The sequence below is a fragment of the Corvus hawaiiensis genome, chromosome 4 (assembly GCF_020740725.1).
Source record: "Corvus hawaiiensis isolate bCorHaw1 chromosome 4, bCorHaw1.pri.cur, whole genome shotgun sequence".
Lineage (NCBI taxonomy): Eukaryota > Metazoa > Chordata > Aves > Passeriformes > Corvidae > Corvus > Corvus hawaiiensis.
The window spans coordinates 29908828-29932080 of NC_063216.1; the positions used below are offsets into that span (position 1 = coordinate 29908828).

General features: G+C 39.2%; 1 protein-coding gene across 1 annotated transcript in view; it reads left to right on the top strand.

Annotated features, from left to right (window-relative positions):
• Positions 1 to 23253, top strand: part of EP300 (E1A binding protein p300) — a 60877-nt gene that overhangs the window by 4618 nt on the left and 33006 nt on the right. Inside the window, exons 2-5 of the mRNA XM_048302455.1 lie at positions 9596 to 10254; positions 18951 to 19127; positions 21287 to 21548; positions 22322 to 22435. Coding sequence (XP_048158412.1) covers positions 9596 to 10254; positions 18951 to 19127; positions 21287 to 21548; positions 22322 to 22435 — 1212 coding nt within the window. The remainder of the gene's footprint in view (positions 1 to 9595; positions 10255 to 18950; positions 19128 to 21286; positions 21549 to 22321; positions 22436 to 23253) is intronic.

Consider the following 23253-nt stretch of genomic DNA (forward strand, 5'->3'; position numbering starts at 1 on the left):
ATTACACCAGTCTGATTTCTAGCTAATGTCAAAGACCAGATGGTCAGCTGCATTTAACTTACAACCATCAGTTATGTTTCCATCCCTTCTTGTTAAAAGCCATACTTTTTGCCGTTTTTGCCTTAAAATGTCATTTGGTGGATGACATATACTGTAGGTATATGTATGCATTGGTGGATGCCTGTGTGGCAAAAATGAATGTCTTTGGTGTGTAGCTAAAAAGGCTCAAAGTAACTGTATTAGGAATAAATTTAAACTAAGAAAATTTAAGTCTGTGAGACTTCTTTAAAAAGTAAACCAATCATTCATATTGTGCTTAGTGATTTTTTTTTTTTAAGAAAATTTTGCAGACTTTTGAACCTTGTAGATTTCCAAACTGCTGTATCTGTTCTTTTGTGTCTTTCACCAAGTATACTGTGTCTCTGATGTAGATAGGTACTTCTTCTGAGCAGTGTTAGAAAGGTATCTAATTTTTATAAAAAATAAATACTCCAACACAAGGACCATACATACCATGGTGTAAAACTGAGTGTTGAGCACTTACAGATAAAAAATCTTTGAGACTGGAGAACCAGTTTACAATTGCAATTTATAAATAGATTCACAAGTTTAATATTGCAGGGAAAAACCTTTGTTTGGGAAAACACTTGGGAATTTAAATCCTAGATTAAAAAAAAAATGTACTAGTTTTTGCATTTTGTTCTTCACAGTCCTAAAGCAGGGCTTGCATTGAGTTCAGGTTATTGGTCAGTTGTGCATTTGTAGAAAACCAAATTTTATCTGGGAAGGGTCTATCAGACTCTAGGGTTTAGTGTATGTTTTTGGGGGATGTGGGTCTAATAAGATACTGGGGCTAAATGCTGAACTTCTACTGTCCGAATTCTGGGGTTTTGTATCTTTACAACTTGGAGAAAACTACTTTATTATTAAATTTCAATTTTTTATGATTTAGTATATATTTCCTGTGTCTTCCCTGTAGGCTACTTGATCATCTCCAGTGTGTCACCTCATTGTCTTGCTTAGCTGCTTTAGCACGAGCAGCCTTTCAGTGCTTGTTCCAACAGCATAATGATACTACTTCAACCTTTCTTATCATCTGAATTAGTGCTCCTTCTGAGAGGGTTTGCCCAAAAATCACCTGGATTTATTATTTGACAAATGGAGTAATTCTGCTGTGTAGATTTCACTGACAACTAAACAATGCACACCTGTCTGCAAGGATTTTGTTTTTCTGTCTTTACTTAAACTGTAGCAGCAGGCTGAAGTAAAATACATCTGTCTCCGCATATGGTGGTGTGCCTGACAAAAAATTTCTGTGGCTGCCTTAAATTTGTAGAACTTCAAGTAGAACTTAAACTAGAGCAGAGATCCTCTCCCTGAACAGTATCAAACAACGTATTGTTCTCTTCCTAAATAGCAACAAGTTTTCTTAAAATGGACTGGTGTATGAATGTGTTTAAAGTTATCTTAAAAACTCGATGTGCAGTAGTCTCCTTCAAGCATCTATTTCTTCCAAATCTTTTTGAAGAAAATCAGGAATGTTGAATTCTGGTGGACTCAAACCACAGTAACTTGTTGCTCAGTTGATGCTGTTCCTGTAAACACACCTGGCATCAAGGATGTGAAATCAGGGGCCAGTCTAGGATTTTAATTAAAAAGTGCCAGTTAAGTACAGAACCTTGAAGAGCAGGTTATTTTCTATTACTGGTTGTTGTGAGATGGGGCAGATAAAGATTTAGCTCTTTTCCATTTGATGGTGTGAAACACCTCTGTACTGCATCTTTTGTTGTATTCCCACAAGAGATCTAAGTGTAGGAGTTTTGAACATTCTCTGCTTGCAGAATCAAGATTTATTACTTCCTTTTTTGTAGAACTTCCAAATACCACTGAATAGACAATTTCTCTTGTTTTAAGAGAGATTGTAACACATTCCTACTGTTTTAATGAACTAAAAGACTAATTCTCAGGGTTTTTTCCTTTTCGGAATTCTAAGAAGTAAAATTCCAGCAAAGTGCTGATATATGGCTTGCTCAGTACAAATTTTGCTGCAGCTAAACTGCCTTTTACATGTTCCTGAATGCAGTTTCAGGAAATCTGGGGAATTACTGGTTTAAGATAATGAAGTCTGATCTGCTGACTTACGTTATTTTGTTTACTTGGGTATTTTTTGTACATAAATTCAGCATTGCTTTTTGCTTTTACTCCGGAGTAACGTTGAATGAACTCAGAAAATTGATTTGACTTTTTGGTAATTGTATATGCAGATTGCATAGTTTCAAAGTCGTTGTTAACTTGACGATGAAATGAACTTTACTCTTTTCTTGAAACTGATTTGTAATCACTTCTAAAATGAATTCAGTGTGCTCTATGCACATAAGGGTGTTCCCATCCTATGTTCATGTACCCAGTTTTGTCCACCAACATAGCAGACCAGCACAGCTTCTCTTAACTTTATAGACCTGTATGTATACACAGATGCCACTGGGAATAAGAATACTAACTTAGAGACTTTTGACTCTAATCTTGAAGTTAAAGGTAGCCCAATGATTTATGCAAATACCAACATGTTCACAAGGAAATTATTAATGGTGTGACTTCAGCATTTTATAATTAAAATTTCAAAACTTTATCTTATGTGGGTTATCAGTGATGGCAAGACTAGTACCTTTGTATAAAAGCATAAATAAACAGGTACATAAATAAAAATGTCTCTGAAATTCCTCCTTAAGTAATATTAAATCTTTAAACATACCTTATTCTCGAATTTTGACCCCAGTCTTTTCCATGTGATTACACCACTTCTGTTTCCCTAAAACAGTTACAATTCTATATTCCAGAATCATACCCATTGCATTTTCACTATGGTTTTCAGTGGTTAAGTCCTGGTATTGTCTGTATCTCTAAATACTGATTTTTGAAGAACTTTGAATATGAAACTGAAAAGTGGGTTATAAATACAATTTTCGTCTGAAGCTGTGAAAAGCATGCATCACTCAGAGTCTACTAAAATAGGCATTTCTGTTGATACTAGTTTGGGAAAGGTAGGACTTAAACTTGCAGGTTATTGAGGCTTCACAAAATAGAGACTATTTTCCTTAAGCCAAAATTGATGTGTTTGACTAGGGATTAGGATAGTTTAAAAAATGGAGAGAGCGAGGTCCTAATTTTAGGACTTCAGTAGATATTGAGTGATATGGTGTTGCTGCTTTAGAATGATTCTTGTTGTTGTTCACACTTGTAAAATACTTATATTTTTGCCTGGTTGTTACAACTAATACTGGAATCATGTGTGTTCTAGGTGGTGAATTGGACTTTGATCAACAAATGTTTGATTGTTTTTAAGAATATTTGTGCCAGAAGTTGTTTGCTACCATAATGTGCTAACATGTTTTGTGCCTTCATGTTTGTTGTCTTCCAGGTGTTTTGAATAAGGTTTTTTTAATATGTTTTCTGTTTGTATTATTTGCAGTCTTACCTCAAATGACAATGTTTCTTGATACAGTGAAGAAATTCAGGTCTTTTCTGGATTGGCAGGGAAGGAAGGTGGCAATGCTTTCTCAGTTTCTTAAAGGGAACAGAATTAATATCCAAGTCTAACACTGAAGACTGTTACTCAAATGGCATAATACAGAATACGAGTTCTCATTTGCTGCTGAGTAAGGGATCACCCCCCGTTAGGGTTATACAGGGAGTGCTGTCTGAGGATTTTGGAAGCAGTAGCTGCAATGATGACTCTAGACCTTGGTATCTTAGGCTGATGTGGATGTTTTGCGCCTTCATTTCGAATCAATTTAGTAGATGAATTTAAATTAATTCTATGTTTTAATTTAGAGAGAACATTTTGGCAGAGTTTGTGTTACCGTTGGGTAATTGTGGCTTCATAGAGGATCTACATGAAAAGGCCCCTTTTTAAATGGATTTTATGGTCTGATCTCCAAAGTGCGATATAGCAAAGTTCCTACCAGGCTGGTGTGTGCCTCTTTCTTAGGCACGTGGGTTTTTGTTTGGGTTTTTTTTGTTGGTTTCTTTTCTTCTTCCCTGATAAAACTGCCTGGACATGTCTAGCTTAATTTTCTGTCATTGTAGAGGCCTTGGGAATTGATGACTCTGTTAGCACTTTGTTTCAAGTCTGTGCTTCACCTTTGCTTCTGCGTTTTCATGGATACTTGAGGATTATCCTATGAGATTGTGTCTCTTTATCTTGTTCTGCCTTTTGTTGGTTGTATGTTTTGAGTTCTGATTTTTTTTTTTTGGAGGGCATTTCAGACAGTGTGTTTTAGGGCCTGTAATGCTGGGGCTTGACTGCAAGCTTGAATGGCTGATTTCTCTGGAATACTGGTTGTATCTTCAGGGCACTTTCTCTGTTACATGTAGGCCCTGTTCAGTTCTGGATTTTCAGTTTTTGTATCACCAGGCAGGGAAGCACCTTATTGTTATTCTTTGTCTGAAAGCATGGCTAAGGTGTAATGTTTTCCATGTGGTCCAACATCATCTGTGGTTCCTGTCAACCCTGCCACATGCGTGCTTTGTATTCAGTGTCCTGTATAAGCCTTGTCCACTTGTTTCATTGTGAAACCAGTGACTGTGATATAAGTTGATCCACTAATAGGTTGATGGGCTGCAGAAACAGTTGTGTAAAAAGGTGGCTGTTCAGCAGCTTTCTAAGTTGATGTGTCTCTGTTTGGAATATAATAAATGGGAAGCAGGGACAGGAGCTGTTGAGTTTCTTATGTCTTTGCTGGTCTGACAGAGGTAGGCTCAGGAGTCAGTGGCTGTCTGACCTATCTGCCATGCAGGATTCTTGAGGCATTGCTGATCACACATGATGCTTTTTCTCCAGCTTGTACAACTCTTCTTGAGACTGAATGCTCGAATGTCTTGAGTCTGAGGGTTCAGTACATGAGAATAAAGTGTTGCTACTTCTTAGCACATGGGGAAGTTCCTAGAAAACCAGTATTGTTCACTGCAGCCTATTTGCTAGGACCAGATAGCTTCCATATAGATAGAAATTCCTGTTTTATTCTGAAAGGTGAATAAAGGTCTGTTGTTTTAATCCAGAAATGAGAAAATGACAGAATCCTGACTGTAGGCTAAAAAGCATGTAAAAGAAACTTGTATGTGCCACCTGAACACGTGTTGATTTCCTTGCTAAGTAGTTAGTATTGATGTATTTTCCCTGCTTTATAAGCGCTGTCATAAATTGCTGTCCTGCCTTGCCTGCTTTGAGAGCTGTTGCATCACTGGTGGTACCAGGTGCTCGTGCAGTAAAACTAACTTGAAATAAATACTTTGTATCTAATTTGAAAATTGATCACTTGATAAGGCACTGAAGTCTTATTGACTTAAGGATTTTGATTGCACACTCTACATATGTATTAGTTTAAAGTCCATTTTGGTGCCGGGTAGCTTTTCAACCCAGGCTGGCAGTTTCCTTGCATTTTGCAGATTAGACATTGTCAAAGGCAGACTTTTAGAAGTAGAATCCAAAATCAAGAACAATCTGTAGCATGCAATGCAGGTCAGTACCCTGATTTTTGAAGTTGCTTTCTCACAGTTTAGGACACAGTTCATACTACTTAGTCCAGTCTAACTGAATTGCCACTGAAAGAGATGGACCTGCTCCTTCTTCTGTCTTTTCTGACTTTCTCACTACAGATGTAATGTAGCCAGAGCAAGTGAGGCTGGTTTCTTGACTTTTTTTTTTTTTTTTTTTAAGACTTGCTCAGTGTTCAGTAGGGGTACAGTTCCTCAAAGGACTTATGAAATGCATGTTGAGATGATCTCAGGTTAAGACTGTCTGATCTACTTCTTAGATGTTGTTTTGAGGAGGTTTTCTTTTCTTTGACTCTTGGGTGGCAGCAGCAATCTATTCTATATGTTCTTGTTACCTGTGGAAAGAAATGCACCAATAATACCATAAACAGCATAATGGGGGATCACTCTGTGCTACGGTACTGAGATCAGGATTTAGCTCTACCATTGCCACTTTCTTCCAGTGTATTACTGGATAGTTTTGGGCTTTAGGCCAGATACTGTCTGTTCTGTTATATCCCAATTTTTCTGTGTCAATATCTCTAGAGATGATGAATCAGGTGGACAAACCTTTGCAGGACTAATCTTCCTCCTCTGCCTTCCCACAAGCTTTATTTTGTTAGCGAGAAATCTTTGTGTGTATCATTAATGAAACAGATTGCAAGACTAACAGTGGGCTCTGTGTACTGGAAAGGCAATCAGTTCTGGGTATTTCTCACCCATGTCTTAAGCTATGCCTTTGGCTCTTGTGTGAGTATATATGATCTTGTTTCCACATGGTTTGTGAGTTGTCTGGCCCAGCCTTGTCAGTTTTTGGCTTGGGCATAGATAGGACTCTGTACAGTGGGCTTTAGGGCACCAATTCTGTGTAGAAGACAGAAATGGATTGCAACTGTTGTTAGATATAGACAAGGTCCTATTCGTCTTTGTGGTCATTTGAGATCGTGTTTCAGTCCTGTATCAGAAAGTTTCTGCCTCCCAGCAGTTGACTAAAAATGTAATTTTCTTAGCTGATCAGACAACTGAAAGTTTGTTCCAGTTTTCTTGTTTATCTACTGGCTAAGGAAGACTTTGAAGGTTTCTTTTTGGAAAAGACTCCTAAAAAGAGCAAACTCACACCAGAATATTGCTTTCTTAGTAGTTACGACTTAGAATTTTGGCTAATAGCTGACAGTATTCTTTTACGATGAATCACCTATTGTATATTCTCTAGGATTAAAAATCCTAGCAAGTTAGCTTTATGTGGAAAGTTTTATATGGGATGTCTTAGACGTTTTGGTGCAAACAACTAATCCAATTAGGATTATTTCACAACCATTTAGGTTGGGGGTGGGTTTTGTTAATGTAGCTGGTGCTATGTTGTGTTTTAAGGCATTAATAAAAAGAATTAATGCCACTTTGAGTTTTTATGACATTTTTCATCCTGTTCATTGATGTCACAGAATGATCAGGCCAAGGAGTTCATACAGGTTGTACTTGGATGCTCCAGTTAGTAATGGGCTAGTAAGCCTTAAAGCTGGAATTATCTCCTCATTTATGAGGAAGGAGAATTTAAAGAAGAGTGAGGTCTTCAGAGAAGGAGATTAATAATTTCTTGTGAGTAAAGATGACCAAATCCTTGTCTCTCAAAACAAGAATTGCACTGCCCCTTTGTGGTGTTACATCTGAAATCATCTACATGGATCTTCCTGGGAAAATACTATGTTGTAGTTTGAAAAACAAGTTAGTTTTTCATATTAAACATTTGCTGGTCACTCTCCAGTTGGTTTTGTGAAGGGCTTTATATGCAATGGTCTGAACTCAGGAAAGGTGAAGTGAGGACTTTTGGTTTGGGACTTGCCCTGTACTGGAAGTTGTGTTTGTTCAAGAGCAGAAATTCTTTGCCCAGCTACAGTCAAAAAAGTGGCCTTTGGACTGTGTGGGTGTTGATGGGAGGTGTCTGGGCTGCCATGATGGTTATGTTGTAGGTACAGGCTTTGTGCTGGGTCATGTTTTTTCCAGTCACTTAACTTTTGTTTTCAGTTTTATTTGTTTGTCATTGAGGACAGCTGGCTAACTTGTGAATTCCTGATCATATTTTTTACTCCTTCCTCACTCATGGTCTCTTAGTCTGATTATTAGCCACAGTGTTTTCAGGATGTAGTGTTTCAACAGTTGCCTGTTAAATGTGTCCTGACAGGCTTCTTAAGGTGCTAGTTGAAGCTGTTTCAAGCTGTCATCTATTTTTTTTGATTGCTTTTTTGATTTCCTTGATCTCTAATTTGAGGGTCTCTTCCACTAACTCTTTCCGTGTTCATCAAAATGTAATTCTTAAGTTAACCACTGAGCATTGTGAATTGGTTTTGGTTTTAGTTTTTTGTTTTGTTTTGGGTTTTTTTTGCGGGGATGGGGGTGGGGTGTGTGTGGTGTGTTTTTAGATGAGTCTACTGACACACAATATTAAGTTCATCATTGTAGATGAAAGAGAACTTGAACAAAGATTTATTCTTCTGATTGCTCCTTCACTTTTGAAGCTTCAAAAATACCCGTCATGCAAATGAACAATCAGCCCTTGGTGTGTCTTGCAAAGCGTAACTTCTTGCACAAGATACATGGTCATGAAGAATTGGCTACCTGATTTTAATAGTTTAAAAGTTCTTTAATGGAAATTTTCTTTCTTTCTCTGGTGGTTTGTAGTAATGTAGAGTGTCTAAAAGGAGTGTTGTAGAGTGTCTAAAAGGAGTGTTAAAATCCCTGTTATGGTGCACCTGTCTTCTTGCCAATCTCATACAGTATTTTCGGAATTCTAACGTCGTGATCTTATCTGTGATAAGAGTTGTGAAGTTGTAGGAACTCTGTTAGTCCAGGTGTTTGATAATTTGGGTATAGTATCATGTGAAACATTTTAAACAAATCCATAATGCTGATGAACTTTTCTGGCTTGCATGCTGTTTAACTGTAGTTTTTTTTCACTAATACTTGGACCATTTGGATCTTGAGCTCCACTGTTTCTGGTCCCAGCAGCCAAGGCTGCATTTGAGCTTTGCATTCCTCAGCAGCCACTCATTGTTGGTGAGAACAAGGTCCACTACAGCACCTCTTCTTGCCAGCTCCTTTCACTTGGAGAGGGAAGTTGTCATTAATGCATGTCAGAAACCATAAGCTTTCTAAGTTATTTTTGGTTTAACTATCATAGATTATGTGCTGCTTCGGCAGACATAAGAACTTCGTGTTCTCTAGAGCAAATAGATTCTGGGTACTGTGTAATATTCTTGTATCTATGTATTCCAAGTAGCAATCTTTCGCCACTTAGTTACCTCAGGGATTGCTTTGCATGGGCTCTTGAGGTGGGAATTTTTTTTTTCATCCTGGTGTTTTTCACAGCTTTGTGGGCAGGAGGGTTACTTTGTTTTCTGATAGTGTTTGTTGTGGGAAAATACTGGCTGTCCGGTGAAGTGCAATGAAATTTGGCCATTCAGTGCTGGTAATGACTGGATGTGGAAGAATAAAAAAACCAAACAGCTACCCAAAAAACTCCTGAAACAACCAACCAAACCAAATGCCAGAAAACCCAATTCAACATAAAACCCTATAACCAAACCTCTATTTATTATTTTATAAATAGTAAATGTATTTTTTAAAATGATATTGCTGTATTAGTTATGGCTGTCCAAAAGTTATAACTTTTTTAGCAAAAGTGATAAAGACAGTGTTTTCCCATCAACCTGCTAATTCTTTCTTGTAATGGCTGTTTAATTCCATTGGCTGAGAGATTTCAATACATATTTTTCACTATTCCCTTGTTAAACTTCTCAAGTTGAGAGATCATAGTCTGAGATATCCCATGATCTTTTGACACAAATTGTAGGAGGCTGAAGTAGAACAGTTTTCTCTAGTTTAGACACCATAAAGTTTAGAATTACTTTTATCCTGACAAACTGGGTAGCTTTCAGTAATGACTGATAAGGGAATTTTGCTCAAATATAAAAAGTCAAGTTTTGCTAGTTACTTGAAATTAAAAAATAGAAACTTCAAGACGCTACTGATTGCTCTGAGCTCATATACAATCTGTTTTGTTTTTCAGATTTTGGATCACTCTTTGATCTGGAACATGACTTGCCAGATGAACTGATCAGCTCCACAGAACTTGGACTCACCAATGGTGGTGACATTAACCAGCTGCAGACCAGCCTTGGCCTGGCACAAGATGCTGCCTCTAAACACAAGCAGCTGTCTGAACTTTTACGGGCTGGTAGCTCCCCAAATCTCAATATGGGGGTTGGTGGCCCTGGCCAAGGCATGGCCAGTCAAACCCAACAAAATAGTCCTGGAATGGGAATGTTAAACAGCATGGTGAAAAGCCCCATGGCACAGGCTGGGTTGACTTCTCCCAATATGGCGATGGGTGCAAGTGGACCAAACCAGGGTCCTTCTGCCCAATCCACAGCAGCAATGATGCCAACAGTGAACAGCCCAGTTAACCAGCCTGGCATGGGAATGAACACAGGGATGAATGCTGGCATGAATCCTGGGATGTTGGCAGCAGGCAATGGACAGGGGATGATGCAGGGGCAAGTCATGAACGGTTCAATTGGAGCAGGCAGAGGGCGACCTAATATGCCGTACCCGAACCCAGGAATGGGTAGTGCTGGTAACTTGTTGGCTGAGACACTGCAACAAGGCACTCCACAGATGGGAGGGCAGGCTGGACTAAGAGGGCCACAGCCTGGAGCCATGAACAAGGTAAGACAAGCTAAACTTTATTACCTTCCTCATTGTTGACTTTGTTTTGTAAAATTTATTCCTCTGCACTGTGGATTCTATAGGGTTTTTCCTTTAAGAATCTCATATGATGGATTAAATAGTTTATATGCTGCTGAAGTGGAATTTGTGATGGTCATCGGAAGCAAAAATTGAATCTTGCACAACAAGCAAGACTATGGCTAGATTAAAAAGCCTGGTTTAGAAATCTTGTGACAGATTATCCATAACACTGAAAAGTAATTTGATTGTATTTTATTCTGTTTTATGCTTTGTCTGCAACTGTATTTTTCCTTCTAATGTGATGCTGGTATTGTGAGTGTGATGGGAATCCGTCAGGACCTTTTAGATGTTGTGGTGCTTTTTTCCTGTATGACAGTTAATGCAAGTATTTGTTGTCTGAGATCAATTGAATGTTTGTGCTGTAGCAGATGCTAAGAGGCACATGCAGGTTTGAATTGACTGATCTACTCACTGTATGTGCCAGGTATTCGAGTTAAAGGTAGAGAATGAATGCTTGTGTAAACACCTGAAGGCAGTGTTGGGTTCTTAAGACTGTTAATCCAACTCAGTTTTTGTTTTAAAATTTGCAGTGGCTTTGTCTATAGGAGAGTAAACTGGAGAGCTAAAAAAAAAAAAAAAGTTTTTAATACTGAAGGGGAAATAAATGTGCTTTTGTAATATCCAGGAGGTTGGAAGAAAGTTGTTGTCGTAAGTCACCGAAAAGATGAAAGAAGACCTACTGGTTTAACTAATAAAAGGATGTCTACATTTCATTTTTGTCATGCACAATTAGCCATCTTAGAGTAGGAGCCACTTGAGTATTCTCCATTTTTTTGTCTTTTGATCAAAAGCCTAGAAAATACTTCAGTGCTTTAGTTCACTTTAAGTGCATATTTTGTGTTTCCTGGCTAATGAGGGGATAGGTTTTTTTAAGGTGCTTTGCAGTACCTAAATCTATCTCAAAATGCCTAAAGTCAGTCCCCTTGGAGGACTTGGAATTTTAAGTAACAGGCTATAAATGTATTTAAAACATAAATAAAAGTAATGCTGTGTATTAATGGTCTTGCAATGCTTTAATATATTAGGTGAAATTACTTTAGTGTCTTGTGAACATTAATTATGAAATTCTTTGGTCTTAGTTGCTTCCTTAAGCTCAGTGTGCTAACTTTTGAGAGAGTGTGTGTGTATGTATATATTTAGTAATGAGTTTTATATATATATATATGTGTGTGTTTAGTAATGAGTTGATTCTGTGGTCTGGTCATTTCAGATATTTTTGCCTGATAGGAAAGTTAATGCAAAGCTTGATTACTACAGTAGAAAAATTATATGCAGCTTACAGTCGTAAGAAATATGTAGCTACTTGAAGTATTCTTGTATTTGAATTATATAACACCTCATTCATTATTCCTTAGCTGTAAAAAAAAAAAAAATTCATCTTCAGAAATCTGTCTTCAGAGGTCAAAAATTGATGTAGTGAGTATTTGGATGAAATGCAACTTCTTCCTCACTTATCAGAGCTAATGTAGGGTTATGCAGTATAATAAACTCATTTATCTAAAATTTTAAAAAGAACATAAAATCAAGCTTTTGACCAGTTTAGTCTAAAATTAAATGGTCTTCTTTCCTTACTTAAATTTCAGTAGTGCTGTACATCTAAAGTAAGAACATTTTATGCTTTTGAGGATATTTAGACCAAATACACAATAACTTCTGTTTTTTAGTTCATAGTCCCAGATGGTTTAAAAATACTTAGGGTTCTTTAATTGCTGATAAAAAAATCTTGAGACTTTTTGTGTAAGTATAGTGGGTATAGTCCTCATAAAGGAGTTGAAACTGTTGGATGAGAGAGAACAGTCTGAAATGGAGGCTGAAATTCCAGAATGTCTTCAATTGGTTTGGCTGTTGGCAGGGAGCCTGTGTTTCACTTCATACAGTAGAGCTAGCAAAGTCTGACAACAGTAAAGTCTGACCATTTTATCTCCCCACCCATCTGCTTTTGGGTTTTCCCACCTACAAATCTTCAAAAAGTAGATGAAAATAGAGGACCTTAAGCAGTTTTTAAAAGCCAGTTTTTCTAATTGGTAAATTTAGTAATGTGTTGCTGTTAATGTGGGAGTTTGTGTAATAACTTCTGTAGGTTTCCTTCATTGCTGCAAAAAATGCGCATTATCCCGAAGTTCTCCTTCAGTAGGAGGAAAAAAAAGCCAGACGAGATGCTTTGGTTATGATTGTTCAACTTGATGATGTTAGCTTGCCAAAGTCAGCCCCTTTAGGTGATGGGATGGTTGCCTCAGTGAGTTCTCTCTCAGTGAAATAGAGGTGTTTTGTGCAATGGTTTGTATGGAGTAGCTTAGGTTTCCTGTGATGTTGAGTAATTGGGAGGGAGGATGTTATGCTCTTCTAACAGGAAAGATGAGCTCCAAGGGGCTAGTCAGTTTGGAAAGTGAAATTGGTTACATTTCTACTTTCTGTTATCCTGTGGAATTACTGAAGTTTTCTTCCTCTCTTCCCAAAACATTGACTAGCAATAGAATGAAACACTTGCTTTGCACATTAACTACGTACTTCCGACCTTCTCTAGTTGTGCACGTTACTTTTAGGACTTGAAATTCCCAATGTCACTGTAAATGATTTCTATTCATAAACTTGTCCTGTCACAATCTGATGCTTCCATCCTGTGGTTTAATGCTGTAGTTTTCTGTTCTGATGTAAGCAGTCACCACCATATGAAGAAACAGTTCTGTCTGGATGCTGTCGCTGTGCCAGCTGCATGACAGGCTGTGTTGAGAAACTAAACCCGACTCAAATTAGAACTCAGGTGGTCATTAAAAAAAATTTAATTTGAGTTGTTTTTTTTTTCAGGTCCCATTTGTACTTATCAGTTGGAAAGCTAGTATCCCTATACTAGGGAGGGGATTTTTTAAACGAGTGATCTTGCCTGTCAGAGGAGGGTGTGAATCCTACTTTGGTGACAGTACGGGCATAAAAATGCCTGTGACAGTCTACCCTGAAAGGAAGTGTTAGAAGTTTGGAGGGGATGGAATTTTAACAAGTTTTGCTTTCTTGAATAGTTTTTTGTTTTCTGTGTGCTTGGTTTTATGCAAGTTAAGAGGGTAACAGACATGCCTTTTACTCTTGAAATAGTGTTTTGGAAATTGTTCATGATGTTTGGGTTCTGTCATCATTTAAGTATTTTTCAGGCTTTTTGTTTCACTGGATAGTTTTACAGCTTTGATTTAAATGTGAACAGGTAACTTATTACAAAGCTTGAATTTGCTAAAAGCTGATTCATGTTGCCTGGTTTGAACCATTCTTCATTTGGAATTTTATCTAGTTAAAATCTTTGTGTTGTCCTTCCACTGGGTTCTACTGAGAGTGCCCCGTTAGGGTCTTAACTGTCCAGCTTCATATGAGGGGAGGAGGGTATTTTGTTTATAAGTTGCTGTATGCATTTCTGTCACAGCAATGCTCTGCCACAGAGTGATGAAGTTCACCTGACCTTCAGGTCACTTACATTTCCTCTCTGATTCAAGCCATGTTCCCTTACTTTTGTAATGAAGCGGATGTGTAGGCAGTTCAGATTAGTAAGAGCATTACTACTGCCTCTGCTATGTGAGCGTTTCACTTGAAACATGTAGTTCCAGTAGTAATTCTTTGTCACTTGGTTTACTCTGAGTATGTACAAAGATCTCTGCTATTATTGGCTTTATCAGTTTAACTTCTGTTAAGAAGATTCAATGGCAATATTTTGCAAAGACAAACATAATTTGTCAGAATCTCCTCAACTTCCTCTAAGTAGAACAATACGAAATTTCATAATAATCAATTTCTGCTCAAAGTTGAAGAGATTGAAGATGTTGCTCTCAAACTGTGCAATTAGATTAAGAAAATAAAAGCATCATATATTCCTTAGTTTCTTATTTTAGATAGGTGGTCAGTGTTCTTGGTTGCCTTTCTTTTTTCAGTAGCTATTTGATTCAACAGGTAAATGTATCCGTACTTACAGTGTCTGTGACCAAGCATACCATATGATCAAGTACATTTATCCATTCAAAGTGTAGTGTGAGTTCCAGTCCTTGGCTTTCTCTTCTTTGGTAAACCAAGGTGGGAAAAAATGAATAATTGCTCACTTTATTCCAGAGGAAGAGAGGAACGTTTGTTTATGAGGGAAAAATGAAGCAGTGAAGACTTGGAGTCTTAAGTTTCTGGAATGGCATGGGGAGTTTCTAGCAGAAACAGCAGTGACACAAAGGTGGTGTCTTGAAAAAGGTATCTTAAAAAACGATGCAGTTAGGTGCAAAGAATGATAATGAATAACAGTCCTTGGAAAGAATGCAATGGACACCACTGTAGTGTAGGCAAAATGTAGTTAGGGTATGCCTGAGTTCAGTAATGCTCTACCAGTCAGTAGAATGGCACTAGGAAGTGATGTACAGTAAGTTCTTGTTTTTGAAGACCCAGCTAGAATTTACTAAAATTAAATTTCCTGTTTGGGGAAAGTTAATTAACTTTCACTTGTGAGCCTGTGGATATGGAAAGATACTAGATACCATCAGTATAGCCTTAAACTAGTCCATGCACTGCAGTTTCCCTGACAGAGATAGACATAAATGATACTGTGATTGCTGGATTCTTTGAAAGAATGTTATTAAAACTTAATTCTATTTGTTTATTTCTCCATGCTTATAGTTATCTTTGCAAATCTAAAAGCTGGTCATGGTTCAATTCTACTGCTGATACCTAGCTGTTTTTCAAATATTAGACTGTTAACAAGGAAGTTGTTCTTACAGAGAAACAGTAGAATATTTGCAGTGTCTGTGTGCATACCTGTAGCAGGTATTCCTTTTCAGTTTGTACTCCATGGTATTAACAGTAAAACTAGAAGCAAAGTTAGTCACTTGACCTTTTGAGCTGAAGATGCATGTGTTTCATGGCATTAGAACAAAACCTTGGGGAATTTCCTCTGCTTTGGTAGTTACTCCTCTTAGATGGGGGAGTACCTGAACAGCGCTGTCTGATGCTGCTAGTAAACTAGGATGTTTCCTGAACTCGTGTCATCCATGGTGAGAGATACACACCTTTCACCATTCTGGTATTGACAGCCCCTGCTTCCACTGGATGCAGGAAAATCCAGTTGTTTTCTATTGTGCATGTAAAAGGTAGAATCATTTGAGATTACCTTTGCCTTCTGTCAGCCACCTATCATCATTTTATGATCTTCCTTCTTCTTTACTGTGAGTTAGATTTCTGTCTGCTCTTCCTTGTGTGCAAATTCTTGCATATGTGATGAAATTAAGTTGAAGCTGTAAGGTGAGGAGAGGAAGAAAAACTTTGGATGGATATGAAGAGAAATAGGAAGGGCAGTGAAAGGAAGTGGTGGCCAGGAAGAGTAAATAGAGGTTGTACTTGCCAACTTGTAGCTATAATTAAGCCATGTATGCTTTTGCACTGTTGCAGATGAAGCCCTGTACTTCTCTTATGTGGTAGTGCTAACACCACCTTTGTTTGGCTGGTTCTTCTGCACTTGGTTGTTTATCTATCCCCTCCCAATAGATCATTCATGTGCTCATGAACTATGTGTCAGTCTTTCTGATGGTTGCCTACTGATGAAATTATACAGGATTTTGATCTCCCTTCTGTAGTCATGAGGCCATACATTTCTTCCTGTTAGATGTTTTCTTTTATTCATGTTTTTCAACATGTCACAGCAAATAACATGAGCATGCTCCAGCTTCTTGTGCAGGGTCACAAGGCCACCTTGTGCGAGATGGAGAATCTCCCAAATGACCCTTCTCTTGACTCAGTCTAGAGTTGCATGCAGGTGGTTGGTGTCAGGTTAGTCTGTGATGGTAGAACTGGGGGGCTTGCTTTGCGGTTCAGCTGAGGATCTGGCAGGTGTCAGTCTCACCTGGATCAAGTAATGGCTGCTGATTTGTTCAGGGAGACCTTGAGGAATCTGGTATTTAGCATCTTAGATGTTGCTTGAGTGTCTGGCTTTGAGTCAGTTTGGTGTGCTTGCCTGTCAACCTGGCCTGAGCTTCTCTGGTCTTTGCCTCTCCTGTAACCTGAAATGGGAAAATATTACCCCTGTAAGGAGCAGCTAGACTGAGCTGGGCATGTAGTGTTCTGCTGCCAGGTCCCTTGGCACAGTGGGATAGATGGGGAGGGGAGCCCTGTGTTTCTGCTATGGAGAGAGCCTTGTTGGAGGGGGCTGGTCTTGCACCCCAAACAGTGCCAGTAGCTGATGCTTGAGAGAGCATCAGAGATTCTTGTGCTAAGCCAGCTTGATTAGTAATTTGAAAAAGTCAGATGCTTCACATCAAGTTTGCATCCAGCTTTGTTGCAAATATAAATGTTGATTGGCTTGGTGAAACCTGATCTGTGAGTTTCATTAGAAAGGTGTTTTGGGTGACATAGCAAAAGTGGTTTTATTAAGTCTAGGTTTGGGTTTCTTACCCTGTAGTCAGGACAAAGCTGGCTCACAAGGTGACAGTTATTCTGAATCCTTTGATACCAGTGTGTGAAGTCTCCAGTTGTCTGAGTTGGGGATCTTGATTTCTCCCTGTAACACCAAGTTGTGAAAGTGTGTCTTCAGCCTTTAATTCTGAATTGTTTGGTTTGTTTTTTGTATTTAAAGCTGATAGCATAAGTTACAGGAGTCAAACGGGGCTGGTGATAGTGACAGCCAGCATAGTCTGTGCTTTGGTGTACTCTCAGATATCAACTGACTTTGGGAGCCATGAATGTTAATGAACTTGAAAGCTTTGCGCAGAAATGTATGGTTTTGGGGATGTCCTTGCTTTCAAAACTCTCTCTGAAGCCAAAGGGATCAGGCTATCTTACAGGAAAACATAACTTGTTTTCTTAAGGGACTAATTCTTACTGTCAGGCCTTCACTAAGCCTTGAAAACCTGTTTGTCAGTTTGAGGTGGCAGTGACGATGGGGAGTATTTCTGAAAGTGTTTGCTGACTCCTTACGCTTTTCTTCTCCCTTTGCCTTCTGCATAACTTGCACGTAAGATCTTACTAGTCTTCTGAGGGAGAGGAAGGAAGGCCTTGGGTCTTGCCTGTCCTGATTTTGGCAGCAGCTGCTTCATTGGTCACCACAGGTGTATTCACTGTGATCGAGACGTGGCAGTGGAAAGAAAGGCTTTTAGTTCTGCCTGATCATTACATAGTTTGTTTTTCTGCCATGTGTAGAGATTCTTTTCATTGCTCTCTAATGAATTACTGCTGTGTGATTATGGTTATTGCTTATGTGTGGAGGAGGGGGGCTGTCCTCAAGTGAATTCACTTGTGCATATCAGATGTCTAAAGTGGCAGGTTCTTTAGTGAATTTTGTATTCCTTTTCCTGCAGCTTGAGTTTGATCCTGCCTTATTTTGTAAATGCAAACTGAAGGCTATTATAGTGGATTGGAGGTTGTTACAGCCTGAAAAAGGGAAGTGTGACTAGTTGCAGGTAATCTCAGGGTATGTTGGTTACTTCTAGTGCAGGTTGAAGAAGCTTGGTGAGCAGAAACAAGGTGTTTCTGCTAGGGATGGATGCTTCGCGAATAAACGTAGGAGTGATTAGAAACAAGCCTACCACAGAAGTTATGTTCTTCTTTGAATGCAGGAAAATGCTTTGAACCAAAGAGCATCAAGGAGACTGGACCTTGTCTAGTCAAATTCTAATGTGAGTTGAAACAACGCAGCTCTTTAAAGTATTTTTGTGCCTTTGTTTTTGAGTTATGGCTCCTTGAGGATCCTGCCTGAGTAATGGTGAGAACTTGGTAATCTTAACAAAAATCTCCAGTTTTTCTGGTCCTCTGTCTAGTTCTTTTGGTCCTAGAAGGCCAGATTTCCCATGGAAAATAGATGGGAGTGCAAGGAATGGAAAAAGATGTCAGAGGACAAACAACTTTATTGGCAAGATTGGTCCTTGTTCTTTAGGTTCTAGGCGTTCCAAGACAACAAACAGTATATTGTGGTGTGCTAAAACTGTTGAATATGCATATGGCTTGTATGAAACATGAATCTCTTTCCCCTGTGAATGAAGGGTTTGGTAGACATGTTTTGTTTGCAGTTTCTACCTGTCCTCTCCTTTGACCTCTAGTACTGCTGACTGCAAACGAGTTGGTGTGACTGTGGTGTATTCTTAAATTGAAAATGTTTGTGTACTGATAATGCAGACTTGCATTGTTATGTCTGTCTGGAGAGGAGCTGTGGGAGTGCTGGCAGTTGGGTAGGATGTTTTTGGGATAAACTCTGCTGATATGAATGAAGATGGTATTTGTCTCCATTTGGAGTCTGCACAAGTGCAGGGAGGAGAACTCAAGTCTGGAAGAATTATGTAGTCCATGGTACAAATTTGTGATTCAGAAAGCTGAAATGAGAAATCTGTTGAACCAAATATTTTATAAAGAAATAATTAGGCCACTTCTCTCCAGTCAGACCTCAAAGATTGCTAAGTTGGCTTTGTTGTGTTCACAGGAACTGTCTAGTTGAGGAGTTAATGTTGTGTGATGGGTAAACCTGTGAACACGAAGAAGCAGGGGGAGCATGTGGATCAGTATTGCATTGCAGCTGCCTCATGGCTGTGATCGCTCTGACTTCTCTGAAGTATAAATTTGCCTTTTACATGGTGAACTTAAACTATCTCACTTGAACATCTTACCATTTTATTTCCTAGATGGGAATGATGAGCAATCCCAGCCCTTATGGCCAGCCTTATAGCCAAAATACTGGGCAACAGATTGGAACCAGTGGACTTGGGCCTCAGATGCAGAATAAAGCTGGACTGCAGAATAGCTTACCACAGTTTCCAATGGACAAGAAGCCAGTTCCTGGGGCAGGAATGCCTAACATGGTAAGTAGAATGAAAGATGTATTCAGAAAATGTTGTGGTAAGGAGGAGCAATATGCTCTGGTCTTACCACGTTTTGAGTTTTTTGCAGCTGTCATGCCTGGTGTGAATATGTGCTCTGAATCCACACAGAATGCACTTGTTTTAACTCCTAAGACTGATATGAGTGAGAGGGCTGAGTTGTGCTTTCTGTGTTGATAAACTGCATCTCCACTCTTTGGCCTTCAAACCCTGTTAACAGGGAAAATGAAATAGAGCTCCTGAGCTGAATTGAGCTTTGCAACCTGTTTGGACACCTCTGCTCTCCTGTCCCATCCCTTCTTTTGTCATTGCTGTATTGGGCCCCTTCTCCTCAGAGTACCTCTGGCTGGAGAATTATTTTCCTGTTTGTACTTGCTGATGCTTTTGGGAAAAAGAAATGTCCCTTCTCAAACAGGTATTACCTATGATAGGGCTTAGAAACCTCAGCTGTGTGTTCGTTCTTGTTGTGAATTACATGAATACGCACAACAGTCTTGATGCTGGAGGTGATTCCCTGGCAACTATAGTAGCCTTGGTACCTTTCCCTTTTACCTCCACTCTTATCGCAGCAGGACTTGAGGAAAGGGGAAGTAAGAATGGTGGGAAAAGTGGATGACCCAAGCCTGTAAATGCTAGTGCCTCGCCACATGCCTTAGCGTTAGATTTCCTGGCTTGAGCTTAATGCTGATGGCTCCTTATTTTCAAAGCTTGAATTAGTTAGGAGTATGACATGCAACATGTCTTGCAAGTTTTTCCCCTATATATATTTTTTTAATTTAGGAAACAAATTCATATTTCTGAATATAGCTTATGTTTCTCCGTGCTTCAAATTCCACTCCCACGCACCCCTTGGGAGGGTCAGTCTATTGATCTTACTAACTGTTGCTGAAAAACCATTTCCAGTTGACTCTAGTACCTTTAAATTAAAAAGAGCTCAGTCCTGTGAGTTTTATTTAATGGTTTTTAAAGTGTTAGCATGAAACGTTGGAAGACGAGCAAACCAGTTGGTTGTATGAATCAATAAAAAAGCAGCCAAAACTTTTTCAGAACCCCAGCTGTCAAGTTTGTGTTCAGTGCAGAGCATATAACACTCTTGAGCTGCTACCCAGCTGAATGTAAGAACTTAGAGTTGCTGCTCTCTCAGTTGTTGTTTAGAACTCCAGGCTGCAACCAAGGCAGTTACGGTGATACTGAAACATGCACAGACCCTGAGGGCCTGACTAATTGGTGAAGTCTCCTTGTACAATGAAAGGTTAATACTAGTAGTCAAGAGCTACAGGAGAATTGCGGTTTAGAAATACAGGTAGCTGAGGTCTAAAGCTCTGGAGATCTCCAGAAACATCCTGTAGAACCTCTGGGAAGAGTCGGTTAGAAAGTGAAGTCTGTTGAGCTGAAGTGATAGATGCAACACAGAGTACCTGAGCCTCCTTTATGTGAGTATTCCTCAAATGTCACCTGAAAGGAATACAAAAGGTTCTGAACAACTAAACAGAAGCAGAGAAGACAAACTAGATGCTGCCATACCTGATATTAGTTCTGTGGTGTTTATTATCCTGAAGTTGTGCTTCTTCTCTAGCAGAAACTAGGAGATGCTTGTTTTGAATGCCAATGTGCAAGTTTGGTGATGGAGAAAAGTTAAAAGCTTCCCAGAACTTCTCTTTCATTCTCCTTTTCCAGGAGTAGGCAACTTGAGACACCTTATACTGAGAGAGAAAACTCTGGTCACTGTAAAATGTGCTTTCTTGCATTAATGCAAGAATTGTGGATGCAACTTTTTAGCCTCCAAAAATGAGGAGATTTGAGATCTAAATGCTATTAATATTTTCTGGTTGGTCTAGCACTGCAAATTAACCTGTGAGCTGTGCAAAGGTCTGCTGGCCCTTGATAAGGCAAGAGCTAGGACTAATAGAGTGATATGGGGAGGAAATTGTGGCTGGCAAGAGAATTGCCAGGACTATTGCTAAGGGGCATTTTTAATGAGTCCTCCAGAACTACATATAGGTGGGCTGTTTCCTTAATCGTAGAATGTAGTAGTAGTTGTTTTTCTTCTTGGACTTTTTCTAGTGTTGCTGTTTACTTGCTAAATGAATTCTTTTCAAAAATAGATTTATTTCTGGGAATTTCTTTCCTGCCTTCTTCAGGGCCAGCAGCAGGCTCCTCAGGTTCAGCAAGCTGGGATGGGGCCAACAGCTTCTCAAGGAATGGGGTCTGGAGCACCGACAGCAGATCCAGAAAAGCGCAAACTCATTCAGCAGCAACTCGTTCTTCTCTTACATGCTCACAAGTGTCAGCGTCGAGAACAAGCCAACGGGGAGGTGCGACAGTGCAACCTCCCTCATTGCCGAACCATGAAGAATGTCTTGAACCACATGACACACTGTCAGGCTGGCAAGTCTTGCCAAGGTAAGGGAGGAGTGGTTATGTAGATACGGTCAACATTTGAGGGAGGAGAAAGGCTCCTAGAAAGAGATGGACTAGTGGGTGACTTGGGAAATGAGGTAAAGAAATTCTGTCTTATTTGCTTAAGACTGGGAATTGTAAGCAACTTCTGAGCCTCTAAAGTTTAGGCAAGTTAGAGGGGATAAGATACCACAAAGATGAGTAAAAATCTTTTGCCTAACTTGGTAACTCACTGTAAGATCTTTTGGATGCTGCCTTCTTTTAAAGGTAGACACAAACCAGGAATCTGCAAATAGGAGTCTGCCTGTCTTCCTTAAACTGAAGCGATCAATCGCGAGCAATACCATGCCATGAATTTGACTGCTACTGGCACTCACAACCCCTCTCTCTGTCTTAAAAATGTAATGTCCTACTAAAATGAAGTCTCCCTTTTTGATAGCCTAGGCTCATCTGGATTGTACCAGTTGTAGACATCTCAGTTGCTTGGCACAGTCTGCCTGATACCTGAGCTATATGGAGTTATCCTTCAAGCCACAGAGACGTAGGCTTGGGTGTATCACATGGGGTTTTCAGGTAGGCTTTAGTTGAGCCAATAGTACTAGAAGAAATCTGGCTACATTTTCAGGTCTAGTTAGTGCTGAACTATTTCAAATAATACTTTATTGACTTGCATTGATACAGATGTGTGAAAACACCGCTCTCTACCCAGTTTGTGATGACCATGTGGAGATACTGGCAGTAGTTTGTAAAAGTTTTTCATTCCTTCTCTTTCTCAGTGGCACATTGTGCATCTTCCCGACAAATCATCTCACACTGGAAGAACTGTACAAGACACGATTGTCCTGTATGTTTGCCTCTCAAAAATGCTGGGGACAAAAGAAATCAGCAATGTAAGTCTGCTGGGGAATTCTTTGTGTTGAATAAACCATAAAATGCATGTTGGGAGTTAAACTTTCTTGCACCCATGTGGTAGTGGTGATGCTCTCAAACCTGGGAACATGTTTATGTGATTTTTCTCTTATTTTAATCTCAGAGTATTTTTCTGGCTTTGATTATTAGTGTTTATGAAAGCTTTCTAACTTTATAGTACTTTTCTATCAAGAGAGTGGTAAGGATGAACAAATCATAGCTGTCCCAACTAAGTGATTGGCTTTTCATTACTGCTTCTTCCGGCTGGACAGTTTCTGGAGACAGATGTGCACACACATGCGCATTGTCATTTCAGCCCTGATACTTGGTTCTGTCTTCGTTCTTTGTTTGCATCAGATGTCACTTCCCCTTTCTCTTTGTGTCCCCTTGGTCTCCCTGCCAAAATGTTTGACAAGATTTTTGTCATTGTGTTACCTGTATGGATTTTTTTTCTCCTTCCTTTAATGTTACTGAAGGCTCTTCTCATGACTAATGTGAGCTATTTCTTTGTTTAAGAAAACTAAAAAAAAAAAAAAGGGCAAAAAAGGCATTGCAATGGCTGGTGGAGAGCTGTTTGTGTCCTCCTGCCTTTAGCCTCTGTGACATGGTGTGCCTCTGTTTTCAGTTTGAAGCAAGCAGATGTGTCCTAAATATTTAAGAGTGGGATTTCCTCTGAGCAGCCCAAAGGGAAAACAGCATGTTGGATTGGCTGGTTGGGTCAAAACTTGTCTTTCTGTTTCGTGACAGGTTTTTTGGATCTGTTTCCCTGCATGCTTCCAGAAGCAGATGTCATAGTTCT